The sequence below is a fragment of the Haliotis rufescens genome, unplaced genomic scaffold, assembly GCF_023055435.1.
Source record: "Haliotis rufescens isolate VD_foot unplaced genomic scaffold, xgHalRufe1.0.p SCAF_14, whole genome shotgun sequence".
NCBI classification, from domain to species: domain Eukaryota; kingdom Metazoa; phylum Mollusca; class Gastropoda; order Lepetellida; family Haliotidae; genus Haliotis; species Haliotis rufescens.
Genome location: NW_025963824.1, coordinates 5,170,273 through 5,192,409, shown reverse-complemented (window position 1 = coordinate 5,192,409; position 22,137 = coordinate 5,170,273). Strand labels below are relative to the sequence as shown.

General features: G+C 39.9%; 1 protein-coding gene across 1 annotated transcript; it reads right to left on the bottom strand.

Annotated features, from left to right (window-relative positions):
- Positions 1–4,146: 4,146 nt before the first annotated feature.
- LOC125379299 lies at positions 4,147–6,441 on the bottom strand. The gene is made up of 3 exons (XM_048395574.1): positions 6,120–6,441; positions 5,611–5,858; positions 4,147–4,200 (listed from the first exon to the last, which is right to left on the bottom strand). Exons 1-3 carry the CDS (start codon positions 6,439–6,441, stop codon positions 4,147–4,149), a joined length of 624 nt encoding a protein of 207 aa, XP_048251531.1.
- Positions 6,442–22,137: the final 15,696 nt, after the last annotated feature.

Here is a 22,137-nt window from a genome sequence, read left to right as displayed (position 1 = left end):
TGTGATGAAGTAGGCTGGTTCGGGTGCCACTTGTAAATTGTGTTTTCACAATAATTCATTATATACCTTGTCAAAGTCCCTTTGTGAAGTGGTATACATCTCAATTAGGTTATTATGGTAACAGTTCTCAGACAGCACTGTGATGAAATAGGCTGGTTCGGGTGCCACTTGTAAATTGTGTTTTCACAATAATTCACCATATACCTTGTCAAAGTCCCTTTGTCAAGTTGTGTACATCTCAATTAGGTTATTATGGTAACAGTTCTCAGACAACCCTGTGTAGTTGTTTCTGTAGAATATGTAAATGAGTTATGCTCTTGCTAAGGAAACATTCATAAAAACTCCCAAACTATCAAAAGGCATGGTTTTCAAGATCTGCTCCGGAATCGAGGACTACCACTATTTTCAGTCTAAGTCAAAGTCGTTGCCATGGTTACTCGAAAAATAATGTTTTCAAAAATCCCACACTATCAGAAGGCACCAGTCCACCCTATCTATGTGCCAAGTTTGGTGAAGAAATATTGTACGGTTTTCAAGATCTGCTCCGGAAACGAGGATTACCACCATTTTCAGTCTAAGTGAAAGTCGTTGCCATGGAAACTAAAAAAATAATGTTTTCAAAAATCCCGAACTATCAAAAGGCACCAGTTCACCACCAGACCTATTATGTGCCAAGTTTGGTGAAGAAATATTGAACGGTTTTCAAGATCTGCTCCGGAAACGAGGATTACTACCATTTTCAGTCTAAGTGAAAGTCGTTGCCATGGAAACTAAAATAATAATGTTTTCAAAAATCCCGAACTATCAAAAGGCACCAGTTCACCACTAGACCTATCTATGTGCCAAGTTTGGTGAAGGAATATTGCAAAAGGCACCAGTTCACCACTAGACCTATCTATGTGCCAAGTTTGGTGAAGAAATATTGTACGGTTCTCAAGATCTGCTCCGGAAACGAGGATTACTACCATTTTCAGTCTAAGTGAAAGTCGTTGCCATGGAAACTAAAAAAATAATGTTTTCAAAAATCCCAAACTATCAAAAGGCACCAGTTCACCACTAGACCTATCTATGTGCCAAGTTTGGTGAGGAAATATTGTACGGTTCTCAAGATCTGCTCCGGAAACGAGGGTTACTACCATTTTCAGTCTAAGTGAAAATCGTTGCCATGGAAACTAAAAAAATAATGTTTTCAAAAATCCCAAACTATCAAAAGGCACCAGTTCACCACTAGACCTATCTTTGTGCCAAGTCTGGTTAAGATATCTCTCACGGTTTTTGTGTTCTGCTCCGGAGTGAGTGAGTGAGTTAAAATTTAACGTCGCATCGGCATTATCTCAGCCATATAGCGACGAGACCAAGCTAATATATATACAATTAAGTCATTTATGCAATGACATATTTAAAAACACTTTATCAAACATATTGGAGCATACTATATTTATAAACAATTGATGAAACATATGAGCATTACAATATCATTAATACAGTTTAAAAAACAGGCTATAGGCCACCAGTAACCAAAGCTAGGCCACCTCGCTGGGGATCATGGGGACTTACAGTACTTCTGCTTCCTGCATGATACCCTAGCAGGATTTACGTCATCACTTTAGCCACTGGTGGTTGTGCACAATACTAGCCAATATTAAAAAATACTCATCAATGAGTTGGCTTAAAACACTGGTTGATGATAGTTACATTAATTACTATAGGATTACGTGTCACACAGGGGGACAATATTTTTACGCTACGTTAACCTCCTGGACAGAGCCTTTAATAATGTCAGTTGCTAATAGCATCACACCAAATTTAAAAACAAGCATTTAATTATTCACATACATATTTAAAATTTATTATACAGACCAATTTCTTTCAAGTAATTTATGATGAGATGCCCGCTGATACGGGAAAAGAGATCTTTTAGATTTACACTTTGATAATGTGAATCCCTTGCGATTGCAAAGTCCATACAGTCAAGCAATATATGCTTAACGGTGAACCTTTCATCACAAGGGATACACTTAGGAGGTTCGTCCTCATCTGTCTTAAGCAGATATTCGTGTGTAAACCGACTGTGGCCAATACGACACCGTCGTAAAACGACCTCGTCATGTCTTGACTGACAACCCAAGTAGGTATGAACGATTGTTGGTTTCAATTCGTGGAGTTTATTGCTTCCTACTTGGGTGTCCCACCTCTTTTGCATAAGATCCCGAGTATAAGATTTGATGGTAGGTTTGAAATCACTGTACGGGATACGAAGTGGAGATAACGGTTTGTCAAGAGCTGCTTTAGCAGCAGCATCGGCTTTTGAGTTACCTGTTATGCCTACATGACTTGGCAACCAGCAAAAGACGATGTCACATTGGCCAGTGGAAAGATCATTATAGAGATCTAAAATGTCAAGGATAATAGGGTGATATGGTGAGACACTTTTAAGTGCCTGAAGGCAAGAAAACGAATCAGAGAAGATGATGAAATTTTTAGATTGGTTTTGTTGTTTAATATAGGTCAAAGCTGTTAGGATAGCTTTGGCCTCAGCAGTAAAAATTGAACTAAAATCTGGGATTCTTGAGGAGACAGTTCTGGATCCAACGACGGTGCCACTTGCAGCTTTGCCACCATCCTTTGACCCGTCTGTAAAAATGGACCTGTGAGAATTATATTCGGTGCGTAATTGGTTATATGATTGTTGATATACCAAAGGATTGGTAGCCGACTTTTTTAGATTGGTTAGAGTGAGGTCTACTTCTGGCTTCACCATCTGCCATGGAGGAGAAGACAGAAGACGATGGGGTGATATAATATTTAAGTCTATTTTAGCTGCAGTGATGTGTGGTTGAATTCTGATCCCAAGTGGTGGAACCAATTTTGATAGATTTCGAAACAGGTTTTCATATTGAGGGTGAAAAACACAATTGAACGCTGGATTAGATTTATTTGAGTGCAATTTAGTGATATATTGCAGTGAAAGTTTAATGCGGCGCAGTTCGAGTGAAGGTTCGTCGGCCTCCACATACAAACTGTCCACGGGAGAGGTCCTAAAAGCTCCAAGACAAAGTCTTAGGCCTTGATGGTGTATAGTGTCCAATTTTTCTAAATTGCTTTTGCAGGCTCCACCATAGACAATGGAACCATAGTCCAGTTTGGAGCGTATTAATGATCTGTACAAGTGAAGGAGGGTGGTCTGATCCCCTCCCCACTCGGAATTTGAAACGACTTTCAACAAGTCGAGAGCCTTCAGGCACGTTGCCTTGAGATATTTAATGTGTGGTAAGAATGTGAGATGGCGGTCAAATATGAGGCCCAGGAATTTGGCCTCCTCTACTACCTTGATAGGAGTACCATCTAAAAATAAATCTGGATCCTTGTGAGGTTTGTATTTACAACAAAAGTGAATACAGTTTGTTTTGGATTTAGAAAATTTAAAGCCGTTTTCGTTTGTCTTAACAAAATTCAAAAATGGGCAGAGCTGTAGCTGTCTTTCTATTGTATTCATATTCTTACCAAGACAAGAAATGTTGAAATCGTCCACAAAAAGTGAACCATCAATGCTATTGTTTAATACTTTAGTGAGACTATTTATTTTGATGCTGAAAAGGGTGACTGATAGTATGCTGCCTTGAGGGACGCCCTGATCTTGATCAAAATGATCAGACAGGGTAGAGCCCACTCGTACTTGAAATTGTCTGTTGTTTAAAAATTGAGATATGAACTGAGGTAATCTGCCCCTCAATCCAAATTCATGCAAATCTTTTAAAATACCATGTTTCCACGTTGTATCATATGCTTTCTCTAGATCGAAAAAGATTGATACAGTATGTTGTTTGTTGACAATGGAATTTTTTATAAACGATTCTAAACGCACCAAATGGTCAATGGTACTTCTGTTTTTTCGGAAACCACACTGGATGTCACTCAGGAGGTTATTGGTCTCCAGGTACCAGACTAATCGATTGTTGACCATGCGCTCTATGGTTTTACAAACACAGCTAGTTAATGATATTGGACGGTAGTTGGATGGATCTGTATGATCCCGTCCTGGCTTTGGAATAATAGCATTGTGCCACGAAGAAGGGAAATTTCCGGTTGTCCATATTTCATCAAATATACTAAGTAACGTTTCCAAACATGAATCGGGCAAGTGTTTCAGGAGCTGATAGTGGATGTTGTCGGCTCCTGCTGCAGTGTCATGAGATTGCCCTAGGGCAGTATATAATTCATGGAGTGAAAATGTTTCATTATAGTCCTCACCATTATCAGAGTTAAAATTGACTTTTTTCATTTCCTGCTGTTTTTGAAACCTCTGAAATTGAGGATTATAGTTTGATGATGAGGAATGATTTGCCAAAGTGTCACCAAGTTTGTTGGCAATTTCGGATTTAGTAGTTAAAAGGGTATTACCATCTTTAAGATGGTGAACTCCAGATTTAGATCCTTTGCCCTTAATCTTTTGAACCATGTTCCACACCTTGGACATAGGTGTGCGGGAATTAATTTTTGAAACATAGTTCTTCCAGGATTCACGTTTATTCTGTTTAAAGGTACGTCTCGCTTTAGCGCCTGTGATTTTAACATTATTCAAATTGTGGACAGTTGGATGTCGTCGAAAATATTTTTCAGCTTTCTTCCTATTTTTCCTAGCTTGTTTACAATTATTATCAAACCATGGTTTACGTATATGAGGGTTTGCAGAGGACTTAGGAATGCTTTCGTCTCCAATAGCATTCAATATATCTGAAAAAAGTTGTATAGGATCAGGAACATTCCTGAAACTTTCGGGTTTTAGTTTTTCAGAACATAGTGTTTGGAATAAAGACCAATCGGCCCTTGTAAAGTTCCACCTTGTTGAAGGTGGTTCGTCAGACGGATTTATAGTTGTAAGTATTGTTGGAAAATGGTCACTTCCACAAAGGTCATCATGGACCGACCATTCGAATTCATTTAAAATGTTTGAATCTGTCAGTGAAAGGTCAAGGGCAGAGTATGTGCCAGTGGCAGGATGAAGATATGTGGTATTACCATCATTGAAGATACATAAATCATTGTTTGAGATAAAATCTTCAAGGACTTTTCCCTTATTATTTATGTCAGTACTCCCCCATAGGGGATTATGACCGTTTAAATCGTCCATGATGATACAGGGCTTCGGGAGCTGATCGTACAAAGTCTGAAGATCTGATTGACGGATAGTTGAGGAAGGTGGAAGATACAGTGAACACAGTGTAAACACTATGTTCAAAGTAACACGGACAGCAACAGCTTGAAGAGTAGTGTTGAGTGGAACAGGGCTATGGATTATGCTCTGCTTCACCAGGATAGAAGAACCTCCTGTAGCTTTATCACCAGGAGGGGAAAACGAGTGGTAAGAACTGTACTGACGGATATCAAATAAATCTGTGTGTTTCAGATATGTTTCTTAGAGACAAAAAGCTGATGGTTTAAAATCTTGGATCAAAAGTTGTATTTCATTAAAATTCTTCCTAAGACCTCTGCAATTCCATTGTACAATGTGTTGTGGATTCATGGTGGGGCTTCCACAGGAGAAATATCACGCGAACGTGAGGAAGACTTTGTAGTACTCCTATCGGTATCATGTGGAGATGGAGTTACCTCCATGTCCAGAGGACCAAAGGAGTTATGGACCTCTACTGGTACTGGGACCTCTAAAGGAGAGGTGGCCTTTGGTGTTTGCAGCTGTTTTTGCTGCTTCTTTTTCAATAATTTCTTTTCCCTGTTTGTAAGTTTGGTAATTTCTGGTTCTGGTTCTGTTTCGGGTTCATGTGTTGGTTTAGGAGTCTGAGACTCAACATTTTTTACAGTTTTGTTTTTGGGAGGAGTCACAGACGAGGGTGTCACAGCTGGTTTATGGAGTGAAGCAGTCGGAAGTGGCTGAACAGACTTGACCCATGTGAGATCAGTCTGGCAGTCGATAGAGGCAGTAGTGACAGGAGGACGGGAGACAGCAGCAGAGTAAGAGAGAGTGGAAGTGGTTGAGGGAAGACCCACAACCCTCTTCTTAGCTTCGTGGTACGAGACATTTTGTTCTGTCTTGACTTTAATAATTTGGGACTTGCGTTTCCACACAGGACAGGATTTTGCAGAAGCCATATGGTTCCCACCGCAGTTTGCACACTTCACATCCTTCCTGCAGTCAGTGGCCTCGTGTTTGTCACCGCATCGGTAACAAACAGCGGAGGCATGGCAGGACTTGGATCCATGTCCAAACGCTTGGCAGGTGTAGCACCGGAGTGGATTTGGGATATACACCTCCACTCCGATGTTACAATAACCAGCTTTGATAGATTCAGGGATAGTAGTTCGGGCGAAAGTGAAGAGGTAGGTGTTGGTCAGTTGGACCACACCATCCCTCTTTACAGTGAATCGTTTGACAGCTGTGACGGACTGTTGGTCAAGTTCCTTGGCTATATCGTCTTCGGACATGTCGGACAGGCAGCGAGCTCTGTCACTCTGCTCCGGAAACGAAATGTGACGGACGGAAGGACGGACAGATGGCACCCATTCCTATATCCCCCTTCCACTTCGTGGCGGGGGATAATAATATCATACCTGAGTGTGCAGTACTAAAACTGATTCCCAAATGACTGTACACTACTGCTCGCAAATTAGTCACCATTATTAAATACACTACTGAACGAAAGTTTATGACATGAAAATGCAAATACAGTGCTAAAATCATAATAAACTACTGCGCATGCTTTGTTCTGAATGTTAAACTGTTGTAACCACAACATTTAAGCACACCATGTACACTTTTTAGTATTATATCAAACTAACTTACCTTCAGTATAAGTCTGCTTCAGTTGGTTAGTTACCGGATTGTTTTTCCTATTGTCAGCGTTTTACCAGCAGGCATCGTTCCGGCAGGCATATTTCCGGTAGGCGCCTTTATTTCGGAAGACATCGTTCGAGCAGCCATCGTTCCGGTTGTTCCGGCAGTCATCAATCCGCCTGCAGCAACAGCAGCAGGATAAGAGGGAGGAGGTGGGTGGGCCATGTCACTTCCCGTCTGAGGAATACCCGGAATGTCTTGGAGTTCGCATGCCATCTCATAGTCCTCCAAAGCAGATGGAATTTGTTCGCGATCTTCAATCAGTTTTCTAAATACACTGCTCTTCAAGGAAATGGTTTTCCTTTCCTTTTTGCTGTTGTAAGTTTGAAAGATGCACCCAAGCATCATCACGGAACAAGTTGATGGACAGCCAATGGCCAGCAGCCCACTCAAACGTCAGACATTTTCGAGTAAAGTGTCTTCTCCCGAAATGAACAACTAACACGTTATATTTAAACTCACACTTCAAGTAAGGTGATTCAGCATGTTGTCACTTTCTCACGGGAAAAACTACTTCATTATGTTGCCTTGTTCTTTTCAAATGGTGTCAACTTTTACACCCAAATGGTGTATACATTTTACTTCTGACTCACAATACTTTGCTTGTGAGTGATGGTATACGATTTTTAATTAGTACGTTTTCTAGATACTCTCCTGTTTGACCAGACAGCCGCCCTATTGACTTCACAAGGACGAATCCACAAAGTCACCTCTTGTTACTCTCTCATTTTTAATCAATATCGAGTTTTTAGTAACACACTCTCTATACAGCTCTTTCATTAAGTGTATCCCTTTTATGTAGACTTTCATAATGGAACACCTGTGCTTTTAAAGTGTCACGTTTTCAGTACCAACCCATGTTAAACATTTTCTCATAAATATTGTATAGCTTGTGTACTCGGTCAAGGTGATTCAGCAGTTCTTAGTACTACCCTATTATACATCTGTCTTGAAGCAATCTGAAACTGTTTTGAATAGCAGCCAAACCACTCATGTTCATTGTGTGCAGCTGTTTGCACTTAAGTTTGAACTTATATTTCTATAGAACTCCAAAATGTATAGTTTTTGAATAAGAAGTCTGTTCACTTTATATATTTTCACCATTTCCTACTGAGGAATTGCCAAGGCAACATCAACCAAAAGTGTACAGGAAACGTTAACCATTAACTTGCATCCTTAGGCTAGAAATCTTCAGCAAAAGAGAAAGTACTCAACTTTTACTGCATACTTACACTTATACATTTGTTAGATTATTTAAAACTTATACACTTGACATATTATTTAAAACTTAATATCGCGACATAATATTTAAAACTGTTAGTAACCAATTTAATTTAATGCTTAGAAGATGTTCTTTTGTTTGTTTTCAGGTAACTACCAACACATATACACTTAGTTGGTGAATACCTAATATGTCTATGTACACCACGAGTAGAGACTCCTACTGTGAAAATTGTCACACTTGTTTTGGTAATAAAAGAAATTTAACAAGACATCAACACATATGTGGGAAAGTTCGGGCGCAATTTTCATGTCAGTATTGTCGAAAATATTTTTCCTGAAAAGATAGTTTAAAACGTCATGTGAAAAGCTGTCAAAAAGTAGACAATCGTTTCGTTTGCCAATGTTCACTGTGCTTTCAACACTTTGCTTTTCAATCACACTTACCACATTGTCTAAACAGGACTTCACAATATGATTTTTCTTGTCAGATTTGTCATGGAGTTTTCCCAAATTCAAAAGCATTGCAGTTGCATGAGACTAGAACAGGACATGATATTGGGGGCTGCAGCAAAGGCAAGCTAAGTAGGAAAAACATGGCTACAGTATCCATACCTCCTTCCACCCCATCAACACCTCCCATTCCTTCCCCCTACCTCCCACCACCGCCCATTCCTGCCCCTGATGTTTCTCCTTCTTATCCCGAACCTTACTTCATAAACGTGATTTCACAAAATGATGTATCCTGTCTGACTTGTCAGACAATGTTTCCAGATTCAAAAGCATTGCGACTGCATAAGAATAGAACAGGACATGATATGGGGTGGTGGTGGCAAAGGGAAGTTAAGTAGGAAAAAAACGGCCACAATATCTGTACAACCATCCAACCCTTCATTGCCTCCCATTCCCTCCCCACCAGGTACTCCTTCCAATCCTGAACCTGTTGGTGACACTTCTGATCATGCTCGCCCATGTACCAGTGAATCTTTATGAGGAGATGTGAGAGAGTATGAGTTTAAAGGGCAGGGTGCTACAGATGCTTTACATTTTATGGTGAATCAACAAGCTGTCATTATTGATGTGATCAAGGCAGAACTCAGAGAGAAACAGTCAGTGAAATTGGGATTGTGCCTTCACATAAGAATGGTTAAACCTACTTAGGATGAAACAGCTAATTTTCATGAGGCCTACTTTCGAAGCACAATGGTCATAGCTACACAAGGAACCAATTTGGCTGATCAATACCTCGAAGCCATGCACAAGATATTGCATTCACTAGATAATTACCCGGGGGAACATTCTATTTAAACGTGGTAGACATTGCAATGATGAAAGTGATCATCGTTAAATTTAAGCCTTTTAAAGGCGGTACATACATCCCTCTTCCCAAAGAAATTGCACACAAAACTAAAAGCGTTGAGAATGTAGACAACAAAGATGAGATGTGTTTTGTCTATAGTATTTTAGCCAAACTGTTACCCGCTCCACATCATCCAACACGAGTGAAGCATTATCAACCTTTTGTGAACAGATTGAGTGAGTGAGTGAGTTAAGATTTAAAGTCACATCGGCAATATTTCAGCCATATAGTGACTAAATCAAGTTATACAGGAATAATACATTCACATAGATATTAAAATCTGTCAACAAAGGACAGTAAAAGTACTAGTCTATCACAGATATAGATTTAAAACTAGCATGTTATCATAAAAATGTGACTACTCTGAACAATACATTATAAAAATGGGCTAGAGATCACCAGCAACCAAAGTTAGGACACCATACTAGGGACCATGGGGACTTACGGTACATCTGCTTCCTGCATGGGACCCAAGCAGGATTTACACCATCCCTCTGGCTACTGGTGATAGTTAGACAGTTGAAGCCAAAATATTTAAAAATAACAAGCATACTACGATTAAAATCCAGGAAAATGAAACATACTTTGAAGGAAGTGGGACTTACGCACCCTCTCAGGAGGACAATCATTTTACGATACTTCAACCCCCTTTGAAGGTACAGCCACAAACAATCACAGTTATCGAATCATTCTACCAAATTAAAAGCATTTATTTTTACAATACATACAATCAAAATTTATCTATTAACTCAATTTCTTTTAAAAAACCAAGAATTAAATGAGTACTGACATTATTAAAAAGATCCTTTAATGAAGATGAATGATAATATTTATCCCTAGTGAGAGAGAAATCGACACAATCAAGCAAAACATGCTTGACGGTGATTCTCTCATCACAAGGGATACAGAATGGAGGATCTTCAGCTTTTAACAAATATTCGTGTGTATAACGAGAATGGCCAATACGACATCGTCGCATAATGACCTCTTCAAATCTGGACTGACAACCCAAGTAAGTGTAACCGATGGTTTGTTTTAGGGCATGTAGCTTATTTACACCCACTTGGGTGTCCCACTTCTTTTGCATAAGGTCCCTGATGTAACATCTAATAACAGGTTTAATATCACTGTATGGAATAAGAAGTGGGGTCACAGATTTGTTGAGTGCTGCCTTTGCAGCAGTATCAGCCAGTGTGTTACCCACAATGCCGACATGGCTGGGCAACCAACAGAAGACAATGTCGTATTGGCCAGTGGCAAGGTCATTGTACATTTCTAATATATCCAAGATGAATGGATGACCCGAAGACATGTTTTTAATCGCCTGAAGACAGGACAGCGAATCAGAAAATATTATAAATTGTTTGTGGATGGACTGCTGTTGAATGTATTCCAAAGCTGTGAGTATTGCCTTAGATTCGGCTGTGAAGATAGAGCTATTGTCGGGTAATCGGGAAGAGATAGTTGTAGATCCAACAACAGTGGCACTAGAAACATTGCCACCGTCCTTGGATCCGTCGGTGAAAATAGAACGGTGAGAATCATAATTGCTTCTCAACTGTAGGTAATCCTGTTGATAGTGTAAGTCATTAGTTTCTGATTTTTTGTTATTAGCAAGCGTTAGATCCACTGTCGGTCGAACCAATTGCCATGGAGGAGATGATAAAAGTCTGTGTGGAGATACGGTATCAAGTTCTATCCTGGCAGCAGTAATATGGGATTTCATCCGAATCCCAAGAGGTGGAATATGTTTGGGTTTCTTCTGAAACAGTTCTTCATATTGTGGATGAAAAACTGTATCATAAGCAGGATTTGATAGATTTGAACGCAGTTTTGCAATATACTGAAGAGACAATTTTATATGTCGATGGTGAAGAGAAGGCTCATCAGCTTCGACATAAAGGCTAGCAATAGGAGATGTCCTGAAGGCGCCAAGACAGAGTCTCAGGCCTTGATGGTGGACTGTATCTAATTTTTCGAGATTACTCTTACAGGCTCCACCATATACAATCGAGCCATAATCTAATTTGGAGCGAATAAGAGATCTGTATAAGTGGAGGAGGGTTCTCTGATCCCCTCCCCACTTAGAATTTGATACGACTTTCAGTAGATCTAAAGCCTTCAGGCATTTATTCTTCAGATACTTAATATGAGGCAAATAGGTCAAATGATGGTCAAAAACAAGTCCCAAAAATTTGGCCTCCTCTACAACCTTGATTGGAGTACAGTCAAGAAACAATTCAGGATCTTTATGAGGTTTATAACTTCGACAAAAATGAATACAATTTGTCTTGGATTTTGAAAATTTGAAACCATTTTTTTCACACCAATTCTGAATTTTATTTAAGCAAAGCTGCAATTGTCTTTCAATAGTGCGCATATTTTTGCCACGACACGAAATGTTAAAATCATCAACAAATAATGACCCATCAATTGAGTCATTTAATACAGTTGCTAAACTGTTAATCTTAATACTAAACAGAGTGACAGACAATATACTGCCCTGTGGGACACCCTGGTCCTGATTATAATGATCAGACAGGGTTGAGCCCACGCGGACCTGAAATTGCCTGTCAGTTAAAAACTGAGATACAAATTGAGGCAAACGGCCTCTCAAACCAAAAGCATGTAAATCTTTTAAAATACCATGTTTCCATGTGGTATCATATGCCTTTTCCAAGTCAAAAAAGATTGATACCGCGTGCTGTTTATTTACAATGGCATTTTTTATAAACGAATCCAAACGTACTAAATGGTCGATGGTACTTCTGTTTTTACGGAAACCACATTGAATGTTAGTGATTAAATTGTTGGTTTCCAAGTACCAAACCAATCTAATGTTTACCATACGTTCCATGGTTTTACAGACACAGCTAGTTAAAGATATAGGTCGATAATTTGAAGGATCTGTATGATCCCGGCCAGGCTTTGGTATAGGGATGACTATGGCATTATGCCAAGAGGATGGAAAATTTCCTGAAGTCCAAATCTGATCAAAAATGTCTAAAAGTGTCTCAAGACATGACTGAGGCAAATGCTTCAGTAGTTGATAGTGTATATTGTCATCTCCTGTCGCAGTATCATGAGCTTGGCCGAGGGCAGTATGTAGCTCATGGAGTGAAAACACTTCGTTATAATCTTCACCATTGTCTGAGGTAAAATTAATATATTTCTTTTCCTCTCGACTCTGGTATTTCTGAAATTTTTCAGCATAATTCGCTGATGAAGAATGTTTAGTGAGTTTTGCGATATCAGTTTTATTTGTCAGTAGACGATCACCATCTTTGAGGTGGTGAACACTATATTTGGAACCTTTTCCTTTTATCCTCTGAATCATATTCCACACCTTGGACATAGGTGTTCGGGAATTGATCCTGGAGACATAATTTCTCCATGACACGCGTTTATTCTGTTTAAAAGTACGTCGTGCTTTTGCATTTGTAATTTTAACATGATTCAAATTATGAACAGTAGGGTGTCGGCGAAAATAATTTTCAGCCTTTTTCCTTATCTTTCTAGCTTGTTTGCATGTATTATCAAACCATGGTTTTCGTATGTGTGGATTTGCAGAGGACTTTGGTATCGTTTCATCAGCAATTTCATTCAGTTGTTCAGAGAACAACTTAATAGGGTCAGGAGCATCCCTGAAAATTTCGGGTGTTAACTTGTCAGTACAGAGATTTTGAAATAAAGACCAGTTGGCCTTATTAAAATTCCACCGTAATGAGGGCAGAACATCAGTTGGGTTAATAGTTTTCAGAATTGTAGGGAAATGGTCGCTTCCACACAAATCGTCATGGACCGACCAAGTAAATTCATTTAACAAGTCAGAATCTGATAGTGACAGATCTAACGCAGAATACGTCCCACTAGCAGGATGTAAATAAGTATTAGAACCATCATTAAAAATACATATGTTATTATCCGAGATAAAATCCTCAAGGAGTTTCCCTTTAGAATTTAGATTGACACTTCCCCATAAGGGATTCTGACCATTCAGATCACCCATTATGATACAAGGTTTAGGAAGTTGATCATATAGTGATTGTAGTTCAGAACGATTCAGATTAGAGGAGGGAGGAATATATAGGGAACACAGAGTAAATGCAATGTGCAAAGTAAGACGTATTGCAATAGCTTGGAGATTGGTATCCAGGCACACAGGACTGTGAATCACATCCTGTCGCACCAGAATGGAGGATCCTCCAGTGGCTTTAGCACCTGGAGGAGAAAATGAATGATATGATCTGTACTGACGAAAGTCAAAAGTATTTGTTTGCTTGAGATATGTCTCTTGAAGACAAATTGCTGATGGCTTGAAATCCTGTACCAGTAATTGAATTTCATTAAAATTTGTCCTTAGACCTCTGCAATTCCACTGAATTAGGGAGTTATAATTGGTCATGTTATTGGAGGTGGAAGCACTGGAGATCTACTTTTCCCAGCTCGAGGTGACTTGCTTCTGTTGCGAGCTCGGGGATGGGGGGAGACATCCATGTCTTCCAGAATCTGATATTTATTAAAAACCTGCACAGGGTCACGCGAACCCTTGGGCACTCGATCTGACTGTTTTGAGTAGTCAACTTTTTTACTTGCATTTTTCACAATGGGAGATGAAATTCTTGGAGGAGGATCAGTCTGAGATTCAGTTGATGCAATAACCTCATCTACAGTTGAAGTTGATGTCGTAACTGTGTACCTCTCTGTCTTTGCCCAGGTGATGTCAGTCTGACATGCCACAGACTTAACTGATTTGGCAATTGGGCGAGAAACAACTGCAGAGTATGACATACCAGCTTTTGGAGGGGAGGTTGCATTAATCAAAAGTTTAGCTTCATGGTAAGTAATACTCTTTTGAATTTTGAGTTTGTTTATTTCATACTCATGCTTCCAGATTGGACATGATTTTGAAGAAGACGTATGGTCCTCAGAGCAATTCACACATTTTGGAGGTGACACACAGTCTGAACCTTCATGTGCAGCTTCACCACATCGGAAACATGTCATACGATTTCTGCATGATTGGGCACCATGGCCAAATTTTTGACAGTTGTAACACCGAAGTGGATTCGGTATATATTGTTCCACCTCGATATTACAATAGCCAGCTTTGATAGATTTTGGGTGCTTTGGCTGTGAAAATGAAAGCAGGTATGTATTTGTTTTAACATTTTCTCCATTTCTCTTAAATGTAAAACGCTTAACATGTGTTACACCTTGACTTTGTAATTCTGTAACGAGTTCGGATTCACTCATATCAGAGAGCCAGCGGTCCCAGTCTCTAATAATGCCTTTGCTGCTGTTTAGAGATTTATGAGGTGAAATAGAGACTTCAGAATTCACAAGGTGCTTTGTGGCGAGAAGAGTTGCAGATTGCTTCGCCGTTTTACATTCAATCAGAAGAAAGCCCGATCTGATCTTTTTGACAGCCTGTACATCACCGGCGATGCCAAAAATTGCTTTTGATGTTGCAAATGGATTTAACTTTAGTGCTTCCCCATCAGTTGAAGATACAACCAAAAATCTACTCCACTTATCAGGTGATCTGTGTGAATTACAGTCCTCATCAGAAGACAAACACTCATCCAATGCTCTTTTGTGTTTTTTGGGTTGAGCCATGGTTAATGAAATAAGGTTCACCATCCCAGCTCCCCACCCACCATGGAGTATCACAAGGACAATGCTACATACCAGTGGATCTCCAACTGGCAGCACCAAGGATACTGAGATGGTATACTCAGGCAGACTAACTAAAAAGTAATCAATCCACCAGATTGGCCCATGAGCCACCGCCTTCTGGCATACGACTCTAGGCAAAGTAAATATTTCACAATCAAATTTAACATTTGACATAGTCCAAAATGAAGTTTATAACCAAACTGGGCCAAGACCTAAAGTGAGGGACAATTCAAAAATATATTTTGTGCAAATATCATTTATGCACAGGGCATGGCATGACCAGCCGATTGATAGGACCGGGCCCATCCTACCACCCGTCTAGGCGAAGTAAGGGTCGAAGTAGTGTGTTGGGCAAAGGAACACTGTTCCTGGAACCAGTGCCCTCAACTACCAGACTCCCGTCCTCCGCCGACACAGGGACGCAACCCACGGCAAACGGGCTGCCCACTTTGGTCGCCTCTTACGACCAGCAATGGGGTGCTGTGGAAATATTCTACCCCGGTTCCACACGGGGGAAGAGCGATTAGCGTTACCCAGCACTCACCACGAGGAGGTTGCTCTTCACGAGTGCCTGAACAGATTGAATTTGGATGGGTTTACTTTTCTGATGACACTCAAACAAATCCCACGGTTTGAACAAGTCAATCAGTTGAGTATCAATGTGTATGGCTTCGAAGATAAGACTCTCTATCCACTTTACATAAGCAACGTATCCAACATAGAACCAGACAGACATATTAATTTGTTGATGTTTTCACAAGAGAACGAGCCCGAAGATTTTGAAGGATTCTTAGGCTAAGAGGGTCATGAACTTATGGATGTAGAAACGAAACCAGACACCCATTTTTGTTTGATCACTAAGTTGAATTTTTTTGTCAAAAAACCTGAGAAAAAACGTAGTAACCAGTATCATATTTGTAGAAAATGTTTGTGGACATACAGCTCACAAGAAAGGTTGAATAAGCACAAGGGGTATTGTTTTGGCCCAACGTGTCAATATGCCTCAACCCGAGAAAGCAGTCTATCAGTTTGGTTTACGATCAGAAGCTCAAACAGAAAGGGCTAAATTTCTTATTTTGGCCGATTTTGAGTGAGTTAATATTTAAAGTCACATCGGCAGTATTTCAGCCATATCGTGACTTGAACAAGTTAGGCATTGATATTATATATTAAAAGCTGTCATCGAAGGACAGTACAACAACCAGCAATATATCACAGATTATAATTTTAAAACTAGTTTTAGAGCAATAAAATAATCAGATACAATTCAAACAATACAATATAAAAACGGGCTGTAGATCGCCAGCAACCAAAGTTAGGCCACCATACTAGGGACCATGGGGACTTACGGTACTTCTGCTACCTACATGGTACCCCAGCAGGATTTACACCATCCCTCTGGGCACTGGCGATTATCAGACAGATTAGCCAAAGAGTTAAAATCAACAAAAATACTACGATTAAAATCACAGAGAAAGGAAATGATATCTTGAATGATACTGGACTTACGTACCTTCCCAGGGGGACAATTATTTTACGATACTTCAACCCCCTGTGAAGATACAGCCACTAACAATCTCAGTTATGATTTCATTCCACCAAATTAAAAATCATTTACTTTATACTGTACATATTATAATCAAAATTTATCTATTAATTCTATTTCTTTTAAAAAACCGATTATTAAAGGAGCACTGATTTGATTAAAAAGATCCTTTATGGATGTAATTTTGAAATATTTATCCCTTGTGATGGAAAAATCAATGCAGTCAAGCAGGACATGCTTGACCGTGATTCTCTCATCACAAGGGATGCAAAATGGAGGATCTTCACCTTTCAACAAATATTCGTTAGTGTATCTGCTATGGCCAATACGACATCGTCGTAAAATGACCTCCTCAAATCTGGACTGACAACCCAAGTAGGTGTAACCGATAGTTGGTTTTATTGCATGTAATTTATTTGTACCTACTTGGGTGTCCCACTTCTTTTGCATAAGGACTTTGATATAGCATCTAATTAATGGTTTGTAGTCGCTGTATGGTATAAGAAGTGGGGTCACAGATTTGTTGAGAGCTGCTTTTGCTGCAGCATCAGCCATAGTGTTACCCGTGATTCCAACATGACTGGGTAACCAGCAATAGACGATGTCGTATTGGCCAGTGGCAAGAGTATTGTGTAATTCTAAAATATCAAGAGTGAGTGGATGATTTGAGCGGACATTTTTTAATGCCTGTAGGCATGACAAAGAATCAGAGAGGATGATGAAGTTTTTGCAGATATTTTGTGTCTGAATATATTCCAAAGCTGTTTGAATAGCCTTGGCCTCAGCAGTAAAGATAGAACAATTGTTTGGTAATCTGGAAGAAATAGTTTTTGATCCAACGATGGTAGCACTGGCAACTTTGCCACCATCCTTGGATCCATCAGTGAAAATGGAGCGGTGAGAATCGTACTTTGATCTCAACTGGAGATATTCTTGCTGAAAGACTAACGGATTTGTGTCTGATTTTTTAAAATTAGTAAGTGTGAGGTCTACAACGGGGTGGACTAGTTGCCAAGGAGGGGTAGACAGTAAACGGTACGGTGCAACAAAATCAAGATCAATATTTGCTGCTGTTACATGAGTTTTTATTCTAATCCCTAGTGGAGGAACAAGCTTCGGTTTTGTATGGAATAAGTCCTCGTAGGGAGGATTAAATATGCAATCATAGGCTGGATTAGACGGATTTGATTTTAATTTTGTGATATATTGTAAAGCAAGTTTTAAACGGCGTTGTTTTAATGAAGGCTCATCAGCCTCCACATAGAGACTGTCAACAGGCGAGGTCCTGAAAGCTCCAAGACAGAGCCTCAAGCCCTGGTGATGAATTGAGTCCAGTTTTTGTAAGTTACTTTTACAGGCTCCACCATAAATGATGGAACCGTAGTCTAATTTTGAGCGGATCAAAGATCTGTATAAATGGAGAAGGGTTGTCTGATCCCCGCCCCACTTAGAGTTTGAGACGACTTTCAATAAGTCTAATGCTTTTAGGCATTTTGCCTTGAGATATTTTATATGTGGCAAGAATGTCAGGTGGCGGTCAAAAATAAGCCCCAAGAACTTAGTCTCCTCAACTACCTTTATGGGTGTGTCAGATAGAAATAGTTCTGGGTCCTTGTGCTGTCTATATTTCCTGCAGAAGTGTATACAATTAGTTTTTGTTTTAGAAAATTTAAAGCCGTTAGCAAGCGACCATTTTTGGATTTTATTGAGACACAACTGCAATTGTCTTTCAATAGTGTTCATGTTTTTCCCGCGACAAGAAATGTTAAAATCGTCCACAAATAACGACCCATCAACGGAATCATTCAAAACTTTTGACAGACTGTTTATCTTGATACTAAATAATGTTACAGACAAAATACTGCCTTGTGGGACACCCTGATCCTGAGTATAATGGTCAGACAGGGTTGAACCCACTCGGACTTGAAATTGTCTGTCAGTTAAAAACTGTGATATAAAATGAGGCAAACGGCCTCTCAAACCAAAATCATGTAAATCCTTTAGAATGCCGTGCTTCCAAGTAGTATCATAGGCCTTTTCAAGATCGAAAAAGACTGACACTACATGCTGTTTGTTTACAATAGCATTTTTCACAAAGGATTCTAAGCGTACTAAATGGTCGATAGTACTTCGATTTTTTCGGAAACCACATTGGATATTTGTAATTAGATTATTGGTTTCCAGATACCAAATTAATCTATTATTCACCATTCGTTCCATGGTTTTACACACGCAACTTGTTAAGGATATAGGTCTATAGTTAGAGGGATCTGTATGATCCCGGCCAGGCTTTGGTATTGGAACTACAATAGCATTATGCCATGAAGGAGGAAAATTCCCAGATATCCATATTTGATCAAATATATCTAAAAGTGTCTCCAGACAGGATTTAGGTAAATGTTTTAAAAGCTGATAATGTATGTTGTCAGCACCCGTTGCTGTGTCATGAGCTTGCTCAAGGGCTGTGTGTAGCTCATGAAATGAGAAGACTTCATTATAGTCTTCACCATTATCAGAAGTGAAATTTACTTTGATCTTTTCCTGTTGTTTCTTAATTTTTTGAAACTCCGGGACATAATTTGATGTTGAAGAATGTTTTGCTAACGTTTCTCCAAGCTTATTTGCAATGTCAGTTTTATTAGTTAATAACTGATCACCATCCTTAAGATGATGAACGGAAGATTTGGAGCCTTTGCCTTTTATTTTCTGAACCATGTTCCACACCTTGGACATGGGTGTACGGGAATTTATCTTGGAGACATAGTTCCTCCAAGATTGTCGCTTGTTTTGTTTAAAAGCACGTCGTGCCTTGGCATTTGTAATTTTAACCTTATCCAAATTATGGACTGTAGGATGTCGGCGAAAATATTTTTCTGCTCTCTTCCTACGCTTTCTGGCCTGTTTGCAGTCAATTGTAAACCATGGTTTACGAATATGGGGAATCGCAGAGGACTTAGGAATGGTTTGGTCAGCAATGTCATTAAGTAAATCCGAAAACAACTGTATCGGATCTGGAATATTCTGGAAAATGTGATGTTTTAATGTGTCAGTACACAGTACCTCAAATAAGGACCAATTAGCCTTGGTAAAGTTCCATCTGCATGATGGTGGCTCATCAGTAGGATTAACAGTTTTAAGTACTGTGGGAAAATGATCACTCCCGCACAGGTCATCATGGACTGACCATGCAAATTCATTATACAAGTTTGAGTCTGTGAGTGACAGATCGAGGGCAGAATAAGTTCCAGTGGCTGGATGTAAATATGTGGCAGAATCATCATTAAAAATACACAGGTTGTTGTCAGAAATAAATTCCTCAATGATTTTTCCTTTAGAACTTGTATTTGCACTTCCCCAAAGTGGGTTGTGTCCGTTCAGATCACCCATGATGATGCAGGGCTTTGGGAGCTGGTCATACAGATTTTGAAGATCAGACTGTCGAAGATCAGAAGAAGGAGGGATATACAAAGAGCACAGCGTAAAAGCAATGTGCAGAGTCAGACGAACAGCAACAGTTTGAAGATTGGTATTAAGAGGGACAGGACTATGTATTATCCCCTGTCGCACCAAGATAGAAGAGCCTCCCGTTGCTTTATCTCCTGGAGGAGAAAATGAATGATAGTCATTGTACTGTCGTAAGGTGAACTGATCTGTAGTTTTCAGGTATGTTTCCTGAAGACACAATGCTGACGGTTGAAAATCCTCTATTAATAATTGTATCTCATTAAAATTATGCCTAAGTCCTCTGCAATTCCACTGTATTATGTTGGACAATTGAGTCATGGTGGCTCAATTGGAGATCGCTCGCGTGAATGTGAGGAGGAACTACTCCTCCGCCTGTCCGGTGAGGACAGAGTAACCTCCATGTCCAGAGGCCCAAAGGAGTTCTGTAAAGGAACCTCTGAAGGTGAAGGGACAATAGGTGGCTGTTTTCTACTCAATTTCTTTTTCTCTTTTTTTTTCAGATTTGCAGGTTGTTTCCCAGACGTTTGGGATTGTGTCTCAGACTGAATCTCAGTCTGAGATCCTGAACTTGATTGACTGATGGCAGGAATAGGTGTGGAAATAGTGGAATTTGGAATAGTAGCAACAGGTTGTTCTGACTTGACCCATGTCAAGTCAGTCTGACACGAAATAGATGATGTTGTTACGGGGCGTGAGACTGCAGCGGAGTAAGAAATAGTTGAAGTAGTTGTGGTCTGATCTTTCAATAGTTTCTTTGCATCCAGGTAGGGTATGTTCCTTTCACATTTCAGTTTCATTATTTTAGATTCAATCTGCCATACAGGGCAAGATTTAGATGAAGCAACATGGGGGCCAGAACAGTTTGCACATTTCAAATCATCTTCGCAGTCAGTGCTCTCATGGTTGGCACCGCAACGATGACAAACAACCGAGTTTCGACAGGATTTGGAGCCATGACCAAAACGCTGACACTTGTAGCATCGGAGCGGATTGGGGACATACACATCCACTCCGATGTGGAAGTAACCTGCTTTAATTGACTGGGGAAGGGTTGTACGAGCAAACGTCATTAGATACGTGTTTGTATTGGTGATGACACCGTCCTTCTTGAAAGTAAAACGTTTAACTGCAGTAACAGCCTGGTCTTCCAACTCCGTAGCGATTGCTTCTTCAGACATGTCGGACAGACAACGAGCCCTGTCACGAACAATGCCTCGACAAGAATTTAATGTTCTGTGCACAGACACAGCAACCTCAAGATTGGCAAATGTAGATATAGATAAAAGATTGAGAGATTGCTGTCTCCGTGCACACTCCACAAGAAGCGAACCACTACGGAGACGGGTGACGTTCTTGACTTCACCGCAAATCCCGGACACAGCCTTAGAAACAGCAAAAGGATTCAATTTGATAGGTAAGTTATCAGTAGCCTCAATCACCAGGAATTTTGCCCAGGAATCAATAGTTTGCGAAAGATTTCCAGTTGAAATTTCAATTTCCTCTAGACGTCTCTTTTTTTCATTACGAGATGAACCAGATTGTGGGTGAGCCATGGTGAAAAGAAAATGATTCAGCACCTCTGTTCCCCACCCCCCATCGAGTGTCAACAAGGACGGTGTTATATTGCACCGGATATCCAGGATGCAAACACCAGGGATACAGAGATGGTATACTCCAGCAAATATGACGTGAATAGCTATATTTATCTACCAGATGTAGTGCCAGGAAGGTTCAGTCCATGACAAGAAACTGGAGACATACAGAATACAGAGGTCAACATCACCAGATTGGCCCATGAGCCACCGCCTTCTGGCGTAAGACTCTAGGCAATTTATTCAATCCAAAATGGAGAAGTCACACAAGTTATTCACGGCCAAGACCAAAATATACATCAAAATACAACACAGTAGTGCATACACAATATTACGCACAGGGCCTGGCATGACCAGCCGATTGATAAGACCGGGCCCATCTTACCACCCGTCTAGGCGAAGTAAGGGTCGAAGTAGTGTGTTG

Excerpts from the sequence above, each read along its gene's own strand:
- LOC125379299 (XM_048395574.1), bottom strand. The coding sequence starts at position 6,441 with ATGTCCGAAGACGATATAGCCAAGGAACTTGACCAACAGTCCGTCACA. Across the intron at positions 5,859-6,119 it reads TGTGAAGTGTGCAAACTGCG|CTGTGACACCCTCGTCTGTG; the intron begins GTGGGAACCATA and ends TCCATAAACCAG. Across the intron at positions 4,201-5,610 it reads TTGGTCCTCTGGACATGGAG|GGCAATCTCATGACACTGCA; the intron begins GTAACTCCATCT and ends ATACTGCCCTAG.